Source organism: Acanthochromis polyacanthus, chromosome 18 (assembly GCF_021347895.1).
Source record: "Acanthochromis polyacanthus isolate Apoly-LR-REF ecotype Palm Island chromosome 18, KAUST_Apoly_ChrSc, whole genome shotgun sequence".
NCBI classification, from domain to species: domain Eukaryota; kingdom Metazoa; phylum Chordata; class Actinopteri; family Pomacentridae; genus Acanthochromis; species Acanthochromis polyacanthus.
This window is the reverse complement of record NC_067130.1, coordinates 8,488,232-8,504,681: the sequence shown is the minus strand read 5'-3', so window position 1 is coordinate 8,504,681 and position 16,450 is coordinate 8,488,232. Positions and strand designations below refer to the sequence as shown.

The window sequence follows — 16,450 nt, the reverse complement described above, 5'->3', positions numbered from 1 at the left end:
GCTGATTCAGTGAGGAGCTTGTCATTTCTTAAACAACCATGTTAGAAGACATACCCTGTGGTCTACTACTAAAATCAGGTTAAGAACCGTCCAACGCATTATTAAAACCTGGAAGGATAGTGGTGAGGAACATTTGTGGTTGGAATAAACTATTAGACGATCGTAGGAAATCAACAGTAGAACTCATGTCTGTTCAATAGTGAAAGTAAGAACATTTCCACACGCACAATGCAAAGGGAACTCAAGGGACTTGGACTAAACAGCTGTAGCTCTAAGAAAAGGCTAATCAGAAAAAAAAGGCTTCAGTTTGCCATGAAGCATAAAGACTGGAGTCTGGAGCAATGGAAGAAGGTCATGTGGTCTGATGAGTCCAGATTTACCCTGTTCCAAAGTGATGGGGGCATCAGGGTAAGAAGAGAGGAGGATGAAGTGATGCCCTCATCATGGCTAGTGTCTACCAGCCTGTGGGGGTTAGGGCTATGATCTGGGGTTGGTCAGGTTCAGCAGCATTATGTTCCCAAAGAATGAGGTCAGCTGACTACCTGAATACACTGAATGACCAGGTCTTTCTGTCAATGGTATGGATGTATTCTGAGACAACGATGGCAGGATTCATGGGGCTCACATCGAGAATGAGTGGATCAGGGGGCATGAGATGGATTGACCTCCACAGAGTCCAGACCTCAGCCTCACTGAGAATCTTTGAGACGTTCTGGAGAAGACTTTATGCAGCGGTCTGACTCTCCCATCATCAATATAAGATCTTGGTGAAAAATTAATGGACCTCTGAGCAGGAATAAATGCTGCGACATGGCAGAAGCTTACTGAAACGATGCCACAGTGAATGAGTGTCATACTCAAAGCAAAAGGAAGTCCAACAAAATATTTTTGGCCGATTTTTTTTTTTTTGTATAATACTTCTCGGGAAGACTTTGAAATGCATAAGTTAATTTAGACAAACAAATAAAACAGTCATATTCCTTGTTTGTGTTCACATTTTCAATTCCCACAAAGCAAAAAGTTGCAGCCTGAACAGTAGCTCAGTACTGTTTCTGATGCGCTTCCATTCACAAGCCAAAAAAACATCAGAATAAATAATAGAGAAAACAAGAAATAAAAGAGGAACATCAAGCTGATTGCAGCAGCAAACTCTTTCTCATTTATTTTCTCCTCATATATCATGATATCATGTTGATCGGCTTAAGTTTCGCTGTATATTTCTGCTCTGGTCTTTAATGCTTCCCCTGCGGTGGCTCTACGCTGCCCCCCAGATCTGCAGAAGGCGATGCTTCAAATAAGATTACATCTGCGAAGAAGCTACAAATTCTAAAAACCTGATGCTCCTCACCTCGCATCTTCCACCCGGCAGCACCGATGATCTACACAATCATGACAGTTTCAAGGTGAGGAGCCAAATCTAGCGTTGCCAGCTCAGTATCTGACCAAATGTGAAATATGGCCACGATCTTTCATTCTGTTGCTGAGTTACGGAGTTGAAAAACGGCCAGAAAAGGGTATTTGCGGAACATTATGATGTATCACTGAAGTTGACCTTTTCGGATATAAAATGTCATCACTGTATCATTTTATCTGCGTAAAATTTAGTCATAATTAGCACTCTGTTGTTAAATTATGGCCAAAAATGTGCTTTGTGAGATGACCTCTGACCACCAAATCTGGTCATCCTTGAATTGGAGTTTGTGCCAAATTTGAAGAAAGCTCCTGAAGGCGTTCCTGAGAAAACAGAATCACTAAAAACATGATGAACGGGTGCTGAAAACACAATGCCTGTGGCTTTTGGCGCAAAAAGAAGTAGACTAATCTGAGGCGCAACAAAAGAAAGATTTCAGGTGAAGACACAAAGAGATACTCCGGGTCAGACAAGATGTAGGCCGGCACATAAAAGTGACAACACCGAGCTCCTGTTTAGTCAGAGTTTGGAGGAAATATCGACTTTAGGCACAGAAAGAAAGCAGATGTGTGCAAGTGAGAAAAACTAAACCAGGAATGTAGGTAGGAACAGCAGAAATATGCCAACTATTGTCCAAACCGATGCGGATATTTACGGCTACTGTGGCCCGGCTGTATTCTATCAGAGGAGATGCTCATTGTAATGCTAGAATACACAATGCTCTGTTTAGTTATTGAAGCATGGCAGCTCATTAGTATAGTAGCCACACAAGCCAACTATGTGCTCCCATTTGTGTCAGGGCTGCACTGCACTCTGCCTTTTAGTGAAAGACCTCTTTTTGGGTATGAGATGAGCTATTATTGGGCACAGAGCAGCGACAGAACTGCAAACAGAAACAACCCACAAGACAGCGTCCCATTCAGGAACTTTCACTTAGTCATAGTTTTCTGGTGTTTATTCATTCAAGAGCCCGTCTGGCTGCAGGTTTACAGGATTTCTGTAGGGCATTAAGTTGATTTTGCAAAATTAAGGCTTTAAATGGCATTAAAAATCCTTCAATTTGATTCTCAGTGGCATTAAAAATTCTTTCTGTAGTTTTCAAGAAAAATATTTGACAATAATATATAATTATAGACTGCAATTCGTCAGATATGAGCATCTGCATAAACATGCTGAAGCATTGCGATAATTGTCGGGTACAATTGCCAAAAATTGCATGTTTTTAAAGTGGTCGGCAGGCTGGACCAGGTGGAGGAGAGCTGCGAAATGTAAATTCCAGCAAAAATGGCTAGAAATAATGGATTTCAAAGAATGACTACAGCCTGTTGGTGGTCAGGGGTGGTTTCCGGATTCAGAAATAGTGAAATATAGGGACAGTTTTCACATAAAAAAATCATCTTTTACAAAAAAATAAACCTGTGCAACTTGTTGAGTTCACGGTTGTGGCATCAAAATTTTTACAGTATAGCATTAAAAAGCGTTAAATTTAACTGGCTGATTTCTGCAGAAGTCCTGGTTTAGGAAGTCTGTTTCACCGTATGAGGAAGAAAAAGGCTCATATTTCACTTGCTCCTTCTAAGTTTGGCAACCAGACTAGTAGGTTGACTCCTCTGAGAGTACTGGAGACGGATTAGTGCCGGAGTTTGCAGCAACAAGTTCTCTGTGTATTTGTGCAACAACAGCAGAGCGTCTCCTCAAAAGCAGCGATTCATTACAATATTACATTTCATTTGGATTAAACTGTCGACCGACTTTCAAGCTGAGCGGTAATTACGCTCGGCGCTGGTACTCTCGTCACTGCTGAAGTGGTTAAGAGCCTTAATGAAGCGGCAGAGTGCTTGAGCTGCGATTGTTACTGTTGTCACTTTAAATAGAGTTTTAGCAAAACAATACAGAAGTATGTTATGTAAAAATTCTAATTAAAACTGTTGCAACTTAGAATTATGTTGTCACCGCACGTAAGTGGTCCTCTCGTCATTTTTAAGAGCATTTGCTGGCAGTTTATTGAATTGTTGCGCCAATATTAGTAATAAAAGAAAAGGCACAAGAACAAGCTGTAAAACTCCGCACATAAACACAGAATTCCTGCTGCTGCATCCTTTACAGGACTTGTCCTTGGTGCAATAAACCTTTTGTGAGTCCTTGGGCAGCCCTCACACTACTTCCTGCCAAAATGGCCACTCTCCCAGCTAGTCTAAACTAACAGTTCACGAGCCAAGTGTGCAAGTGCTGGAAGTCAGGTGTCTGGCCGTGGCTCCTTGGCCTAAGTCCTCAATCTTCCCTGAAATGCTCTGATTTCTCTGCCAGTAAAGACAATGACATGAAAACGCAGTTCTCCAGACGTCTGCCAACTCAGAGGTAAAAGATCAAACCTGTTCTGTCCGTTTCAGGCTGTGAAGGTGACGGGACGGCGGGCGACAGCTGGGTTTAGCTGCTGATAGTGTTCATTTCAAAACAATTAAACGAGCAGGACAGTGACTTTTCGGTATTTCATGTTTCATTCTGTGTGTGAGCAGCTGTTCTTGACCCTTGTGATGACAACGAACCATCAATTTGACAGCAGATAAGGAGAGAAAAACACTAACAAATTCCTCTGCAGTTGCACAAGGAGCAGGAAACAGCAGATCTGACATTTAGAATATTATCATGCAGCACAAAATGATGATTTATAAAGACAGAGCAATGCTACTGAGACATCCAGCAATAATACAATTACTCAGCGTCTAAAAGAGATGCACACACACAGTGCAGCTCTTTAACTATGATCCACTGGATGTTACTCTATAGCATGTGTTTGAATACATTGTGTTGAGGTGTGCGCGTTAAACTCACTCGGATTTTCTCCAGCTCTCCTCGGGTGGCCGTCTGCTGTTTCTCTAGTCGTTCACTCAGCTGGGAGCAGATCTAGAAGAAACGGAGAAACAGTTAAAGGTTCCTCCAGCTGCTGTGCTTTCAGACAGAGTTGAACTCGATCAACACTTCGACCACTGAAACAGTATGATGGCAGTGTTGGAGTTATTTGGGAATTTCGTGTAACACGCTAAGCTAAAAGAGACGCCTACGCTTGGTGTGTGTGTTTAAATGGAGGAAACAATTCTCACAAACAGAAACAGGATGTCTTTATATCACCATAAACAGTCAAGAAAGGCTCAAACCATTTACTGTGCAAACTGGACATCTGGATTTGGCACTGTAGATAGATTGTGACTAAAATCAAAATATATGGATTAAAACCAAAGCATTTTTAAAGAGAGGCAAACATAAGTATGAGTGAACACAATATCTGACATTTTTTATAGCAGGTAGCAAAACAGGAGCTCGAGTTGTGTATTTATGGACACACAATGTGGACATAGGAGCTCTGGTACATCCAAATAAATGATTTGAACAAACACTAAGAGACGCATAACATCAAAAACTCTGCTACTATTATACTAATATTAATCATATAAACTTGCCAAGGTTTCAGGTAGAAATTCAGCATACGATTCCACTATTTGCAGGAAGGGCAGCAATAAAAGACTCAGTCACACCCAAGGTCCTTTCTATTCTTTTTTTCCTTTTACCAGTGGGAGTAAAAAGACGTAACTACACGAGCATTTTATTATGTAGAGTAATGCCATTAGACAAAGGAGCAAAAACGTGGCGCTCTGTCAAGTTCTAACCAAATCCATGCTCATGCACATACAGAGGTTTTAGACTGGCAAAGTCCTGACTAAAACCCAACAGACAACCTGTGGACTGTTAACACTTTGATGCACAACATGGGTCAAAAGTGACTCGTATGTAATGGAAAATGGCTCTGTTGACCCATGTTGTGCATCAAAGAGTTAAAGAAACAAGTCTGCACCAGAAAGCCAACAAATTTAGTTAAACTGCACTAATTCTGTAATAAGGAGTCAAACAAACAACTAGAAACTTGCCAGAAGCTTGTGAAAAGCTACCAAAAGTACCTAGTTGAGGTGAAAATGGCATTTAGCCAAGCATTAGCATTGCCGTATGTATATTTTGACCTAGCAGATTTTGTCATATTTCCAGAAGTCCAATAATAAATCTATGAAAAAGATAGCTCAAAAATGTTCATCTGTCCTCTTATTGATGCAGTAGCTTTGAGTTCTTTTGTTCAGACATAAAGTGACGTCAGTGAGGCGCTTCTGAAGAAGGTGAGAGCTCTCACTGAAACTGTCAAGGTAATCCACATTTATCTATTCACTTTATGTCTGAACAAAAGAACTCAAACTATTGCATCTATTTAAATAAAAAAAAGATTACTTTTTGTGACGAGGATGTGTGCTTCAACGATTCCATTATAGAAAATAAACAGTTCTAGAAGTGACTGGAAACTCAAGACATGAGATGATAAATCTGGTCTTTACAAGTGCGTGCACGCTTTTGTTCACCACTGTAGACGTTAGAAAAACACTTTAATGGACTGTTTTTGTGGTTTTGATCTCCACCTGTGGTGAATGAACGTAACTCTCCGGTTTTTCACTTCAACTCTCGGTGAGGCTCTTGGTAAGAAAAAAAAAGTCTCTGTAGGCTTCATCCTCTTAGCGCTAAGTCCATTAGCGGTGTCATAAGGTCCTGTTTTTCCAGCAGGCTCACAGGACGTACACGCATGCACATCATGTACATCCTTACATACATCCAATCTGTTTTTCTCCTTCTATACATATAACCGACATCTACAAACAGGCACACACCCACAAACTTGTGCTGCAGCCCGAACAGAGAAATCAATGTGACATGAGTCATCGTAGCAGGTACATCAGGTCATTCCACCTCTCAGTAGACAGCCTGTCTATCTCTCTATCTATTCCTGCTCGTTGTATCTCATTCTCTGTGGCATATAACTGTATATTGCTCTTCATCCTCCCCCTTTAGAGATCAATCTAAAGCTCTGTGTATCTTTAGCTGACCTGATATCCATCATTCTCCTCCTACATGTATCATGCATCCATTTATTTTCTCCTGTCGCCCTCTCCCTCATTTGCTCTTATTTGCCATTACTGTGTCCAGCTCTCTGCCGTTCCTTCATCACTAGCGGCCACTTATCCCCTCTTGAGCTTGCAGCTACAGCCTTTCACTCTCCCTGCTTTCTTTTTTTAACCAGCATTACTCCACAGCCACTTTATTATTATTATTATTTTTTACTCGAGCTGCTCGGCCTCGTGTAGGGACCATTCTGTCTTCAATCAGCTTTGTCCCAGAGTTGGAAGCAGCCACCGTACTCTGCTTCAAAATTTTTCTATAATTAGTAGAAGGGCTGAGAGGGATGTCGTGAGCAGGACTGTGTGTTCTGACGGGATTTCAAGCCAATGTAAGATGGTCAATCTGAGGGCAGTGATTGTCATCGCTGCTCCATCTGCAGCAAGCTGTGGAGGATTATTTATGATCATTTAAATTCAGAGCAAACAGGTTGGTTGTTCATTTTTATTCTGGTCTTTGTACACCGCTATGTCACACTAATAATAGATTTTGTGCTTGTTGCTGATGGTTGAAGCTCAAAGCCTGTAGGTTATTTTTGTTTTAATGCATTTTCTGTTGTATTCTTCTTTTTTACTTCATAATTTATCCAGTCCAGTTGTAACTTCACTGCCCGAGGCACCTTTTCCTTTCAGTTTCAATAATATACGTATACAACATGTAAGCTTACAATGCACATATTGTGAGAACATGCAATTTTAATTACTTCATCACAAATCTATACGTGCATAAAGCTTAGAATTAGGATGCCATGCCCAATTCACAAATGCCTAGAGTCAAAACACTTTGAGGAGTAAATTGAATATAATGCTAACAGGCCCTCAGAGACGCAAGCACTGGCACATGTCGCTGTACCTGGCAAACATCCTGCCGGTCTGAGCGCGCCTACAAAAGCTCCGCTCCTACAACGGGGATTACAATGCATCACTTGACACTGTTTTTAGCTTCCCCATTAACAGACGCTTCTCTGTCCCCCGTCCTCTGTGCTGGAGGGGCAATTAGCGCACAAAGCTTTTTTGGCTCTAATCCCACAAAAAGAAAACTTGGCATTCGCAGCCACTGAAATAGGAAAATGCTATTTGAAGAATAATTTGAGTTATCTGGGTTGGAAAACAACGCGGGCTATTTTGGTGCATTCCTCAACTTGTCACTCCCAGCGGATTGAACGCCGCTGTCGTCCCTCTGCAGACTTTCTCTTCATTTTCTCCCTCTCTCCATCCATCAACCTCTTCCTCCCTGTCAGAAAACGAACTATTTTTGACGTGGCTCCATTTTCACACTTACGGTTCTCGACTCTGCAATCTGAAGCTGCTTTCACCTACGCCACACACACAAAGACACACATCAGACCCCGTCTCCTCCGTGATAGCTTTGGTCACCAGTTTTCAGACGTGTTGTCGTTTCCAATCCGCTGTCAATATTTTTAGACTCAGGTGAAGTTCAGGTCCGTTTCTAAATGAGTCTTTCTGCTATTTCTGTCTGCTTCCATGGGGAGGGATAGGAGGTGGATTATTGCATAATGTCCCTGCGCTGAAGATAATAGTACTTGATCTGGGTAAGTTTATATTTAAGCATTAAGTGACAGGATGAGATCTGAAGAGGAATTCAGACAGATGGAACTTAAAATATGCTCACAGGCTCAGCCATCAAAGGCTCCAGGTTCAGTTTGGGGACAGTTTTTAAATATAGAAATTTCTGCGTCCCAAACTAGATAAATGAGTGAAAACAGATCTCTCTTAAGAAGCGTATTATTTTTTAAATATTTATAGCTGGTCTTGCCAAAGTAATGGCTTGATCAGAGCTTAGATCTGCGAAGACGAGCCAAAAAAGGAAAGATAAAGCGGCGAAGACATGTTCAAAGATTCACTTCTCAAGCATCCAGAACTCAGAATAAGACACAGAGTGAAGCAGAACAGCCAACTAGCAGTACACAATTAAAATGAAACCATAATCCACTGTAACAAAAATAATGCAAATGCATACATTTGATAACGTGTACGATCATTGTGAGGTTGGTGATGCCACTTAAACCCTATTTTTTTTATAAAATACGAAATTATAGCAACAAAAAAACAAACATAGGGGCTTTGCCTTTAAAACATATTCCTGTTGCATTTAGTGCATTTTCTATTCCTATTGTCTGCAAAGCACTTTGTGTTGCATTTTTGTTTGCATTAAAAGTTCTAAATAAATAAAGTCTGACTGATTCCATTAATGCTGTGCTTCTAGATTTAAAATGAACCATAAAAGCACCAAATATTCAAGCAAACACTTGCTGCTATGTGAAGACTGTCAACCGCTGGCAGGTCTTGCTGTTGGAGTTTTTTGTCCCACCCTGTTAAACGTTTGAGTAATTCCTTCTGGATTTTTGTGAGTCTTCAGCCTGAAACCTTTTAACCCTTAAAGGCTTAGTTTGGTTTTACTGACACCATTTAATTTCTGGGCACATACATAAAATCAAACCATATATCAACTTTATGCTGCTTGCAACCTTTTCAGAGTAATATCAACAATAACAAACACACAAAAGGCACGCTTTTGACCTAATCTGCCTCTGCTGCATTGCATTTAGAAACACCCAAGGAAGTTTGTTCTCATCCTCAAGATACAATCCTTGTAACACAAGACAACAATTCTGTTTGACTCGATCACCTCTAGTAAAACTGTCATGTGGACAAGTAAATAAACTGTAAGGAAACATATCAGGAGAACAAAACATCTGACCCTCTTTGAAACAGAGTCTATTAATAAACAATATTTTAAAATAATACATGAAAAGAAAGGACATAAAAAACCAACACTGAAGTAATTTTCATAATATAAGATTAAAAATAATAAAGAAAAGCAAATCAGTCACATAGAAAAACTAAGAACATTTATGACACCTTCAAATTCATAAAATTAGAATGATGGCTCTTAGATCAGTTGCCAGTGATTAAAAACCATTTAGGGAGCTACCGGTGGAACCTGCGACACTAAAACCTCTGACATCTCAGGTCTGGGATTGTCTTTGCTATCGAAGTGTGAGGTGTCATCACGACTAGCTCTAAAGAGCTCTGTAAGGCCTTCAGAAAAAAGGTTGTGGATCCCTGAGGCTGGAAAGAAATTCCACATAATTCTCTTTGTGTATAGATTTCAAATTATACAAATGTGTCCAGAACTCGACATTCCAACCACATTAAAGCAAATTTCCTCACAGGATCTGCAGTTAATTCTTGCAGCTGTTGGTGTCAAAGTGGATGCATCCAAAATCAGGAAGGGACTGCACCAATCTGAACTCAATAGGCAGCATGCTGGGAAAAAGTATTTCCCCTCCAGAGCAAAACTACAGTATGCCAATAAAGATATAGGCAAAGAGCAGGTCTTTTGGAATAATATGCTCTAAAGAAATGAATCTTTTGGCCAGTAGACATGTTTGGAACAGACCAAAGACAGTTTTTCAGGAGAACAACCTCATACCAGCTGTAAAGCACGTGGTGGAGTTATGATTTATGGTCCAGCCCTGAACCCCATTAAAACATTATGGGGTAATTTGACCCAGGTCACACATACAAGAAAATCCTCAATCATCTGGCCAGTGAAGGAATTTTGCCTGGAAGAGCTGTCAAACATGCAGCCGGTCAGTAATAAGACTGGAGAGCCATTATGCAAAACGCCAAAGAAGTTAAATGGGGGCAATACTAGCACATATTACATCTATTGGTATTCTTGCTCAATAAATGACTTTTTAAAAAAAGGTATTTTTTTGTTGAGGTGATGTCCAATTATATAACCTTTACCTGTAGGTACAGTATTGAAGAGGATCAAAATAAAATGCTGTGACTGAAGAACCACTTCCCCTGTGGTTTAATCATTTAATTATTCATTTACCTTCTTCTCCTTTTTCTTCTACATTTCCTTTTTTGTATTTTCTCTTAGGTAAATGTCTCTACTCACTAAGATACACACCTCTAGTACAGTTGCATACATCAGTATAATTTCAGAATTACTTTTTTGCATTGATTACCATTTTGAAGAGCGCTGGGGATTAGTCTATGCTGGTGGGAGGTAAAGCCAGTTCTAGAGGCTGTTATGAGGTTGTGACTTCACTGAAAATCACAAATAAATAGTTTAAAATAGGTTCCGGTTTTCAAGTGGGCTGACTAAGTTTACAGTTTCATTTCCCTTAGTTGCATTTCTGAGAAAGGAGACACATTTCAGTAACGTGACCTTGACAGAAAACAGCCCTATCAGCATGCAAAGTGCACAGAATCAACACTAACTGAAACATGCATGTGATTTTCGCACGCAATAAAATCTAGAATTCAAGGTTTTATAATACTGTACAAACCTGCTTATATTCTCCAATGATGGAACCATTCTTCTTAATCTCTGATTCAGACTTATCCAGCTCTCGTCGGCACATCTCCTTCAGCTGTTAAAGCACAAACACAAACAAATCCTATTTAGGATGTTACAAGGACAGAAAGCAGATTCAGAGGCCCCAGAGACCACATGAGTGTCATGAAATGTAAAGAAGACAAAGAAAGGTATTGGCAGACCTGGAGCTCAGGGCAATGTCATGCCCTCCACAGAACCTCTACTCCTGCACATAAATCACTCAGAGTTGCACCTACACATTCAACGAGACATTTGGAGGAGAACACTGAACACACATGGGAGCAGAGGGCGGCAGGTTTGTCCTCCACCTCAAAGGGATTCTTCACTGAACCCAAGAAAATAAACATCAAAGACCAACTGACAGCCTCTGACATTGAAAGTTCAGAGAAGATGTGTCTTTAGAGAAATGACACAAATGATAGAGCATGACTTGAAAATGTTGAAAAACTGATTTATTTTTGTGACTGTGTTACACGGACAGATCTGAATGTGTTAAATTGATTGACGGGTTGGCAGGTTAATGCTCAAATGGGTCGTCTTACAAACACTATTACATACGGGTAATATAAAGACAGGAGTATTAACAATAACTAGTCTTGCTTTGCCAGCCAATTCTGCAAAACTGTAGAAAGATGCTGATTAAACTTTCAAGAATGTGATTTTTTTTCTTACAGATTTTTATCCAGCAGGGGTAATAGAAAGCAGTTCCTATGATAGTCTGACTGTACCACTCTATCGTTCTGCTACAGGGGAAAAATATTGATAGTTTTTATTCCTTTAAACCAATCACAGTAATCTTGAGCAGAGCTAAGGGAAGAGATGCAGGTTCAGTGTTTCTCTGAAATAACAGTGAGTGGAATAAGTTTTGTGGAGCATTTTTCTGCAGGAAAATGAACACTGTGATTAAAACGGATAATCCACTGGAAAAAAATAAAACAACAGGAGTGCCTTTGCACAACTTTTCATTGTGGTACGTTGCTGCTGCTTGGAGGCTGTTGTTGTTTCACATGGCAAAGAAAACAGCAACAGGAAAGGGAAGACAAAGCTTATACCTGCATCCTGCATCCAATGAGTGAGACGAACGATAACAAACACAAAAGAAATGTTTTTCATGTAGGGACAAAAAGACACATTTAAAGACAGGCAGGCCGACCGTATGCAGAAAGAAACTGACATGCACAAAGAGAGAAACAGATGCAGAAAGACAAACAGACAGAACAGATTCCTGTGCTTGACATCTGACATATGTCTAAACTGGATGCGATGGCTTTACGTATGACTGGACTAAAATCCTCGTTTAAAGGCTGCTTTTTAAAGATTATGTCTTAATCTGTACCTCTGCCTGAGGAAAACATAAATTACTTTTTAGGGAACGGTACAATTAATCAAAAGACAAGCAACCGGGTCACGGGTCTGCAGGTTTTCACCCCAAACAAACAACACTAATTGATTACACTAATTAACACGGTGATAGAGAGACATTTTAGCAGTGAATTCAGGCAATGCAGGTTATGGTTTGACTCTATCCATTACACAGACTGCTCAGTCACAGCCTGTCACATTAATATTGCACACTAGTCTCCTGCTCGACCCCCAGCCAGGAGATTTAAGCAGCCTGTTTTACCAATCTCTCCACCCGAGAATTTCTGTCGCACCGGAGGCCATCCTTTCCTACTATCACTAACCCTCTGCGCCTCATGAGATTTGAAGGAAAAACATGCACTTTAGACATCTGCTGGACTCAGTAAAAGGTTTTCCTCCACACAGGCTCAGTTTCAATCTAGACAAAAGTGCCTTGTTATTTGCTCTAACCTGCGCAGACTCTTCTTCCAGCCGCCTCTTCTCATCCTCCGAGTCCACCAGTTTCTGTTTGGTCAGCAGCAGCTCTTTATTCAGGGCGTCTGCCTTCTCCTCGGCCTGACACACACACAAAAACCACACACAGGACAAAATGACCCAATGGTGATGAGGTCATTGGAAGTTAGATTCGCCCTACTTTCTTTTTAGTATCCTCTCTACCGTCTCTTTTTCAAGGTTAGTGAAAAAAATAATAAAAATCACACACATAATGCAAATAAAGGTTTAGCTGCTTGTATACTGTGGCTCATGTTAATTCAGTTCTTGCACAACTGTTGCCACATGCACTTCTTCTACATATTCTTGCAGAAGTGACATTTTTATGGACATGTGCACACAGAGTCACTCCCAGTCGAACAAACGAACATATTCTTTCTCTTTGGCTTACGTTGTCGAGGTCTTTGCGCAGAGCGATCTTGCTGCTTACGAGCTCATGTGCCAAGTCGTCATTCTCCTGCTCCAAGCGCATGTTGGCCTCTTGCAACCGGCGATTCTCCCGCTGGACAATAGAGGAGAGAGAGAGGGAAAGAGCAAGAAAGCAGGAAAGAAGAAGAGAATGGGAGCGACAGATGTAAAAGAAAATAACAGAGCAGGACAGATAAATGCATGAAAAGGTAAATGATGGCACAAGAGAAAGAGTATAGTGGAGCACGACAGAAGAGAAGTAAAGGGCCATGAAAGAGGAAGGACAGCGAAGAGAAAACAAAGGAGGGAAAAGGAGTTAATCACGAAGAGTGGCGAATGAATGCGCTCTTCCTGGCTCAGTGGTTTCTAGAGTAACGCAGTAACACACAGAATGAGACGGCGAGTGTAAAAGTTCACTGTGATCAGGTGAAAGTATGACTGCATCGTGAAGAGTTGTCTGTAATGTTTAACAGGATGTTTGTACATCATTAACGGCAATAGACGCTTTACTGGAAACTGACGGACATGTGAAACGTCTTAGAGATGACCAGCAGACACAGAGAAAAGATGAAATGTACAAAATGTCAGAAGTTCCTGCTGTCAAAAACAAAAAAAAGATTGCTTAGTCCACGTCTTGTCGCATAGTGACTGGGGAATGAAGCTGTGATTTACATATCAGAGCCAAGTAATTGTTAATTCTCTGCAGTGCATGCTAAAAATAGGACAAACTAAAGTGACTCAAATGCAAACAGCGTTTTTAACTGATTCTGAAAAAATGACAGTCTGAGTGATTACACTCAAACTGAATGACTGCAGTCAAAAAAATCAACTTTTGCATGAGTGGGTGAGTGAAATCTTTTTGAACAGCAACAATACAACCACTGAGAAATGCCTTGAAACGTGATTGTCAAACGTGATTTATGATCCTGAAATCTCCACAACCAGCTGGTTAACCTTTAAATAACTTATCAAATATATAGCTAATGGCTTTTTGAGTGCTGTGTAGTTTTTTAATTTCTGAACAAGGACTGTCAAGGTCTACAGTAAAAACAGATTTCAGCTGAAAATCAGCCACAATAGAGTGGTAGTTTCAATGCCACGTAGCAGTTAAAATGTAGCAGCAAAACAACATGACTTTATATTAAAACAATATTTGCTGTGGTTTCTTTAAAACTGCTGTATTGCTGACAGTATTTGTGAGGCCCTTTGAAGAAGTCATGATGCAACACTGACAGCAAATCAAAGGTTTCTGAGCTTCTCTGAACAACCAACAAAGAATTACAAGCTTTTCTAACAATTTCAGCTTATTCATTAAAGTCCATTATTTTAGTGCTTAAGATGCACTGCTGAAGTATTTCTACCTCATATCTCTCGATAGGAGCCTCCTGCTGCTCCTGCTGCTCCCGAATGGTGTGGTACTCCTTCTCAAATTTCTTCAGCTTCTTCTGGCTGATCTGTTGGACAACGAGAGCCGAAAAGCAAATGTTTGGTAATCATGCACACGATTAAGAAAGGAAATACAAACTCCCCTACTAGTCTTTGGCTGATGGACTTCAGATGGCTGCCAGTGGAGAGTTTCCCCCAATCTTTTGTAAACAAGGACACAAGATTTTTAATCCTTACTCGATTGTGGTGTTCTTCAGTCCAATCCAACATTTGAATAACATGTTTAAGAACATATGGAGTAATTACTGCCCAATTTGCTATTGCTAGCTTGTGTAAAATGGCCACGCTGTCCAGAGGAACTCACGTGACATTACAGTTTTGTTTAGTTTTAAAATAAACTGGTGCAAAAATTAAAAATGTCACTATGCAGTTTTCTAAGATTACACCACTGTTGAGAAAAAGGCTGCAGCAGCATGTACGATCAGATCTTAATTTATGTAGCAATTCTGAAAAACTCAAACTGACGTATTATCCTTGTCTAGATTGAATACATCATTAAAATATTTACACTGTTGGTCGGAAACAGTACAGCCTCAAAGAAAGCCATTAGGAGCTAAACTTGGAGATCACTTAAAGAAACACATTGAAGCCATTTTGACTTTTAAAAAACACTTTTAGTGTATTACTCACAAGAAGTATCTGCTGAAGATAAGATATCAGAGGAGCTGTGATAATTTGTTGATTTGCATTAAGTGTGAAAGGGCTACAAAGTAATCTCAAAGAGCTTAGATATTCACCCACATGGATAAATCATCAATAAATGGAGATGATCTCGCTCTAAGGCATCTTTCCCTACAGGCATCTTGCTTTACTTCTGGGTCTGTAGAGTAACAGTGGAGTAAATCTACAACAAAATGGCTTCAAGCAAAGAAGCAACACAAACCTAGATCCTAAAATGACCTCAGAAGGGCCGTTCACACCAAACTTCCTAAGAATATGACCATAAAGTTACGCAAGTCTTGTTTTAAGTTACTGCTGCTGAAGGAGGTTCGACTTGTAGTTAAATTCAAAAGCTCACTTACTTTTTGATGCAGCACTGGGAACATTTAATGAGTGGTTCAATAAGAACCCAAAAGATTGGAACTGTTTGCTTGTTATTAGTTTAAGTATTCTGTGTTTACATTTTGGACTTAGATGAAGATCAGAGCCCATTTTAAGGCTGACCAGGTGAGATTTGATATGCTGTTTTGGAGCCCATCTACTAATCAATTAAAAGAAAATTCAGTACACAGAGTTCAGGTTTACTAGTACACCTAGGATCGATTAAAATCAACCTAAAGGCCTGAAGGCTACCAAAACTGTCTACAAAGAAAGTCATGCTTGTCCATTCTGTGGATTTTTAGTGTATCTACATAATGCTGCACCATCAAAGCACTGCTGCCTACATTTCATTGTGCAGTCTTAGGTTTACTACGGTTTTTCTATTGATCCAAATGTTCTCTGTGTTCAGGATGTTGGCAGAAGTGAGGTCGCATAACCAGGTGGGTGTCCAGAAGCTGCTACTTTCAAGGGCAGTGAGAAACACAGAATATCCAAAACCCTCTCAAGTACGGCCACAGTTAATAGAGACTTTCTATGAGTTTAAAATCTATAACTGAATCAATTATCAATTAGCAAGCTACCTGTGCAGTACCATCAGCGCTGTCAGATTAAAGTACACTAACAACTAGTGGCGTGTTCTAACACCACCTGCTCTCTCTCATGTGAGCTCAAGCGTGCTTCATGGCAGCTCTTCTGTTTGTGCAACACAGAAAGTGTTGTAGAAAAGAGCTGCTCCATTGAAATCCTGCCAAATTCTAACACAGCAACAGAAAAGCAATAGCTGCATTCAGCGTTACGCTAATGTCTATACATACAAGTCCATACTGGGTAGGAAGCAGATTGGTGAGGTAATATAAGGTGAATAGGAAAATAAAGAGGCTGCCAAAGAATAAGAAAAAAAACTTCACACTTTCACGATTTTTA

General features: G+C 40.2%; 1 protein-coding gene across 3 annotated transcripts in view; it reads right to left on the bottom strand.

Moving 5' to 3' along the window:
- The window catches only part of LOC110953967 (rab GTPase-activating protein 1), an 83,636-nt gene that overhangs the window by 7,707 nt on the left and 59,479 nt on the right, over positions 1-16,450 (bottom strand). For all 3 annotated transcript variants that reach the window (XM_051938209.1, XM_051938207.1, XM_051938208.1), the window contains 5 exons: positions 14,401-14,493; positions 13,023-13,133; positions 12,590-12,694; positions 10,728-10,811; positions 4,244-4,315 (listed from right to left, as the gene is read on the bottom strand). In XM_051938209.1, coding sequence (XP_051794169.1) covers positions 4,244-4,315; positions 10,728-10,811; positions 12,590-12,694; positions 13,023-13,133; positions 14,401-14,493 — 465 coding nt within the window. The remainder of the gene's footprint in view (positions 1-4,243; positions 4,316-10,727; positions 10,812-12,589; positions 12,695-13,022; positions 13,134-14,400; positions 14,494-16,450) is intronic.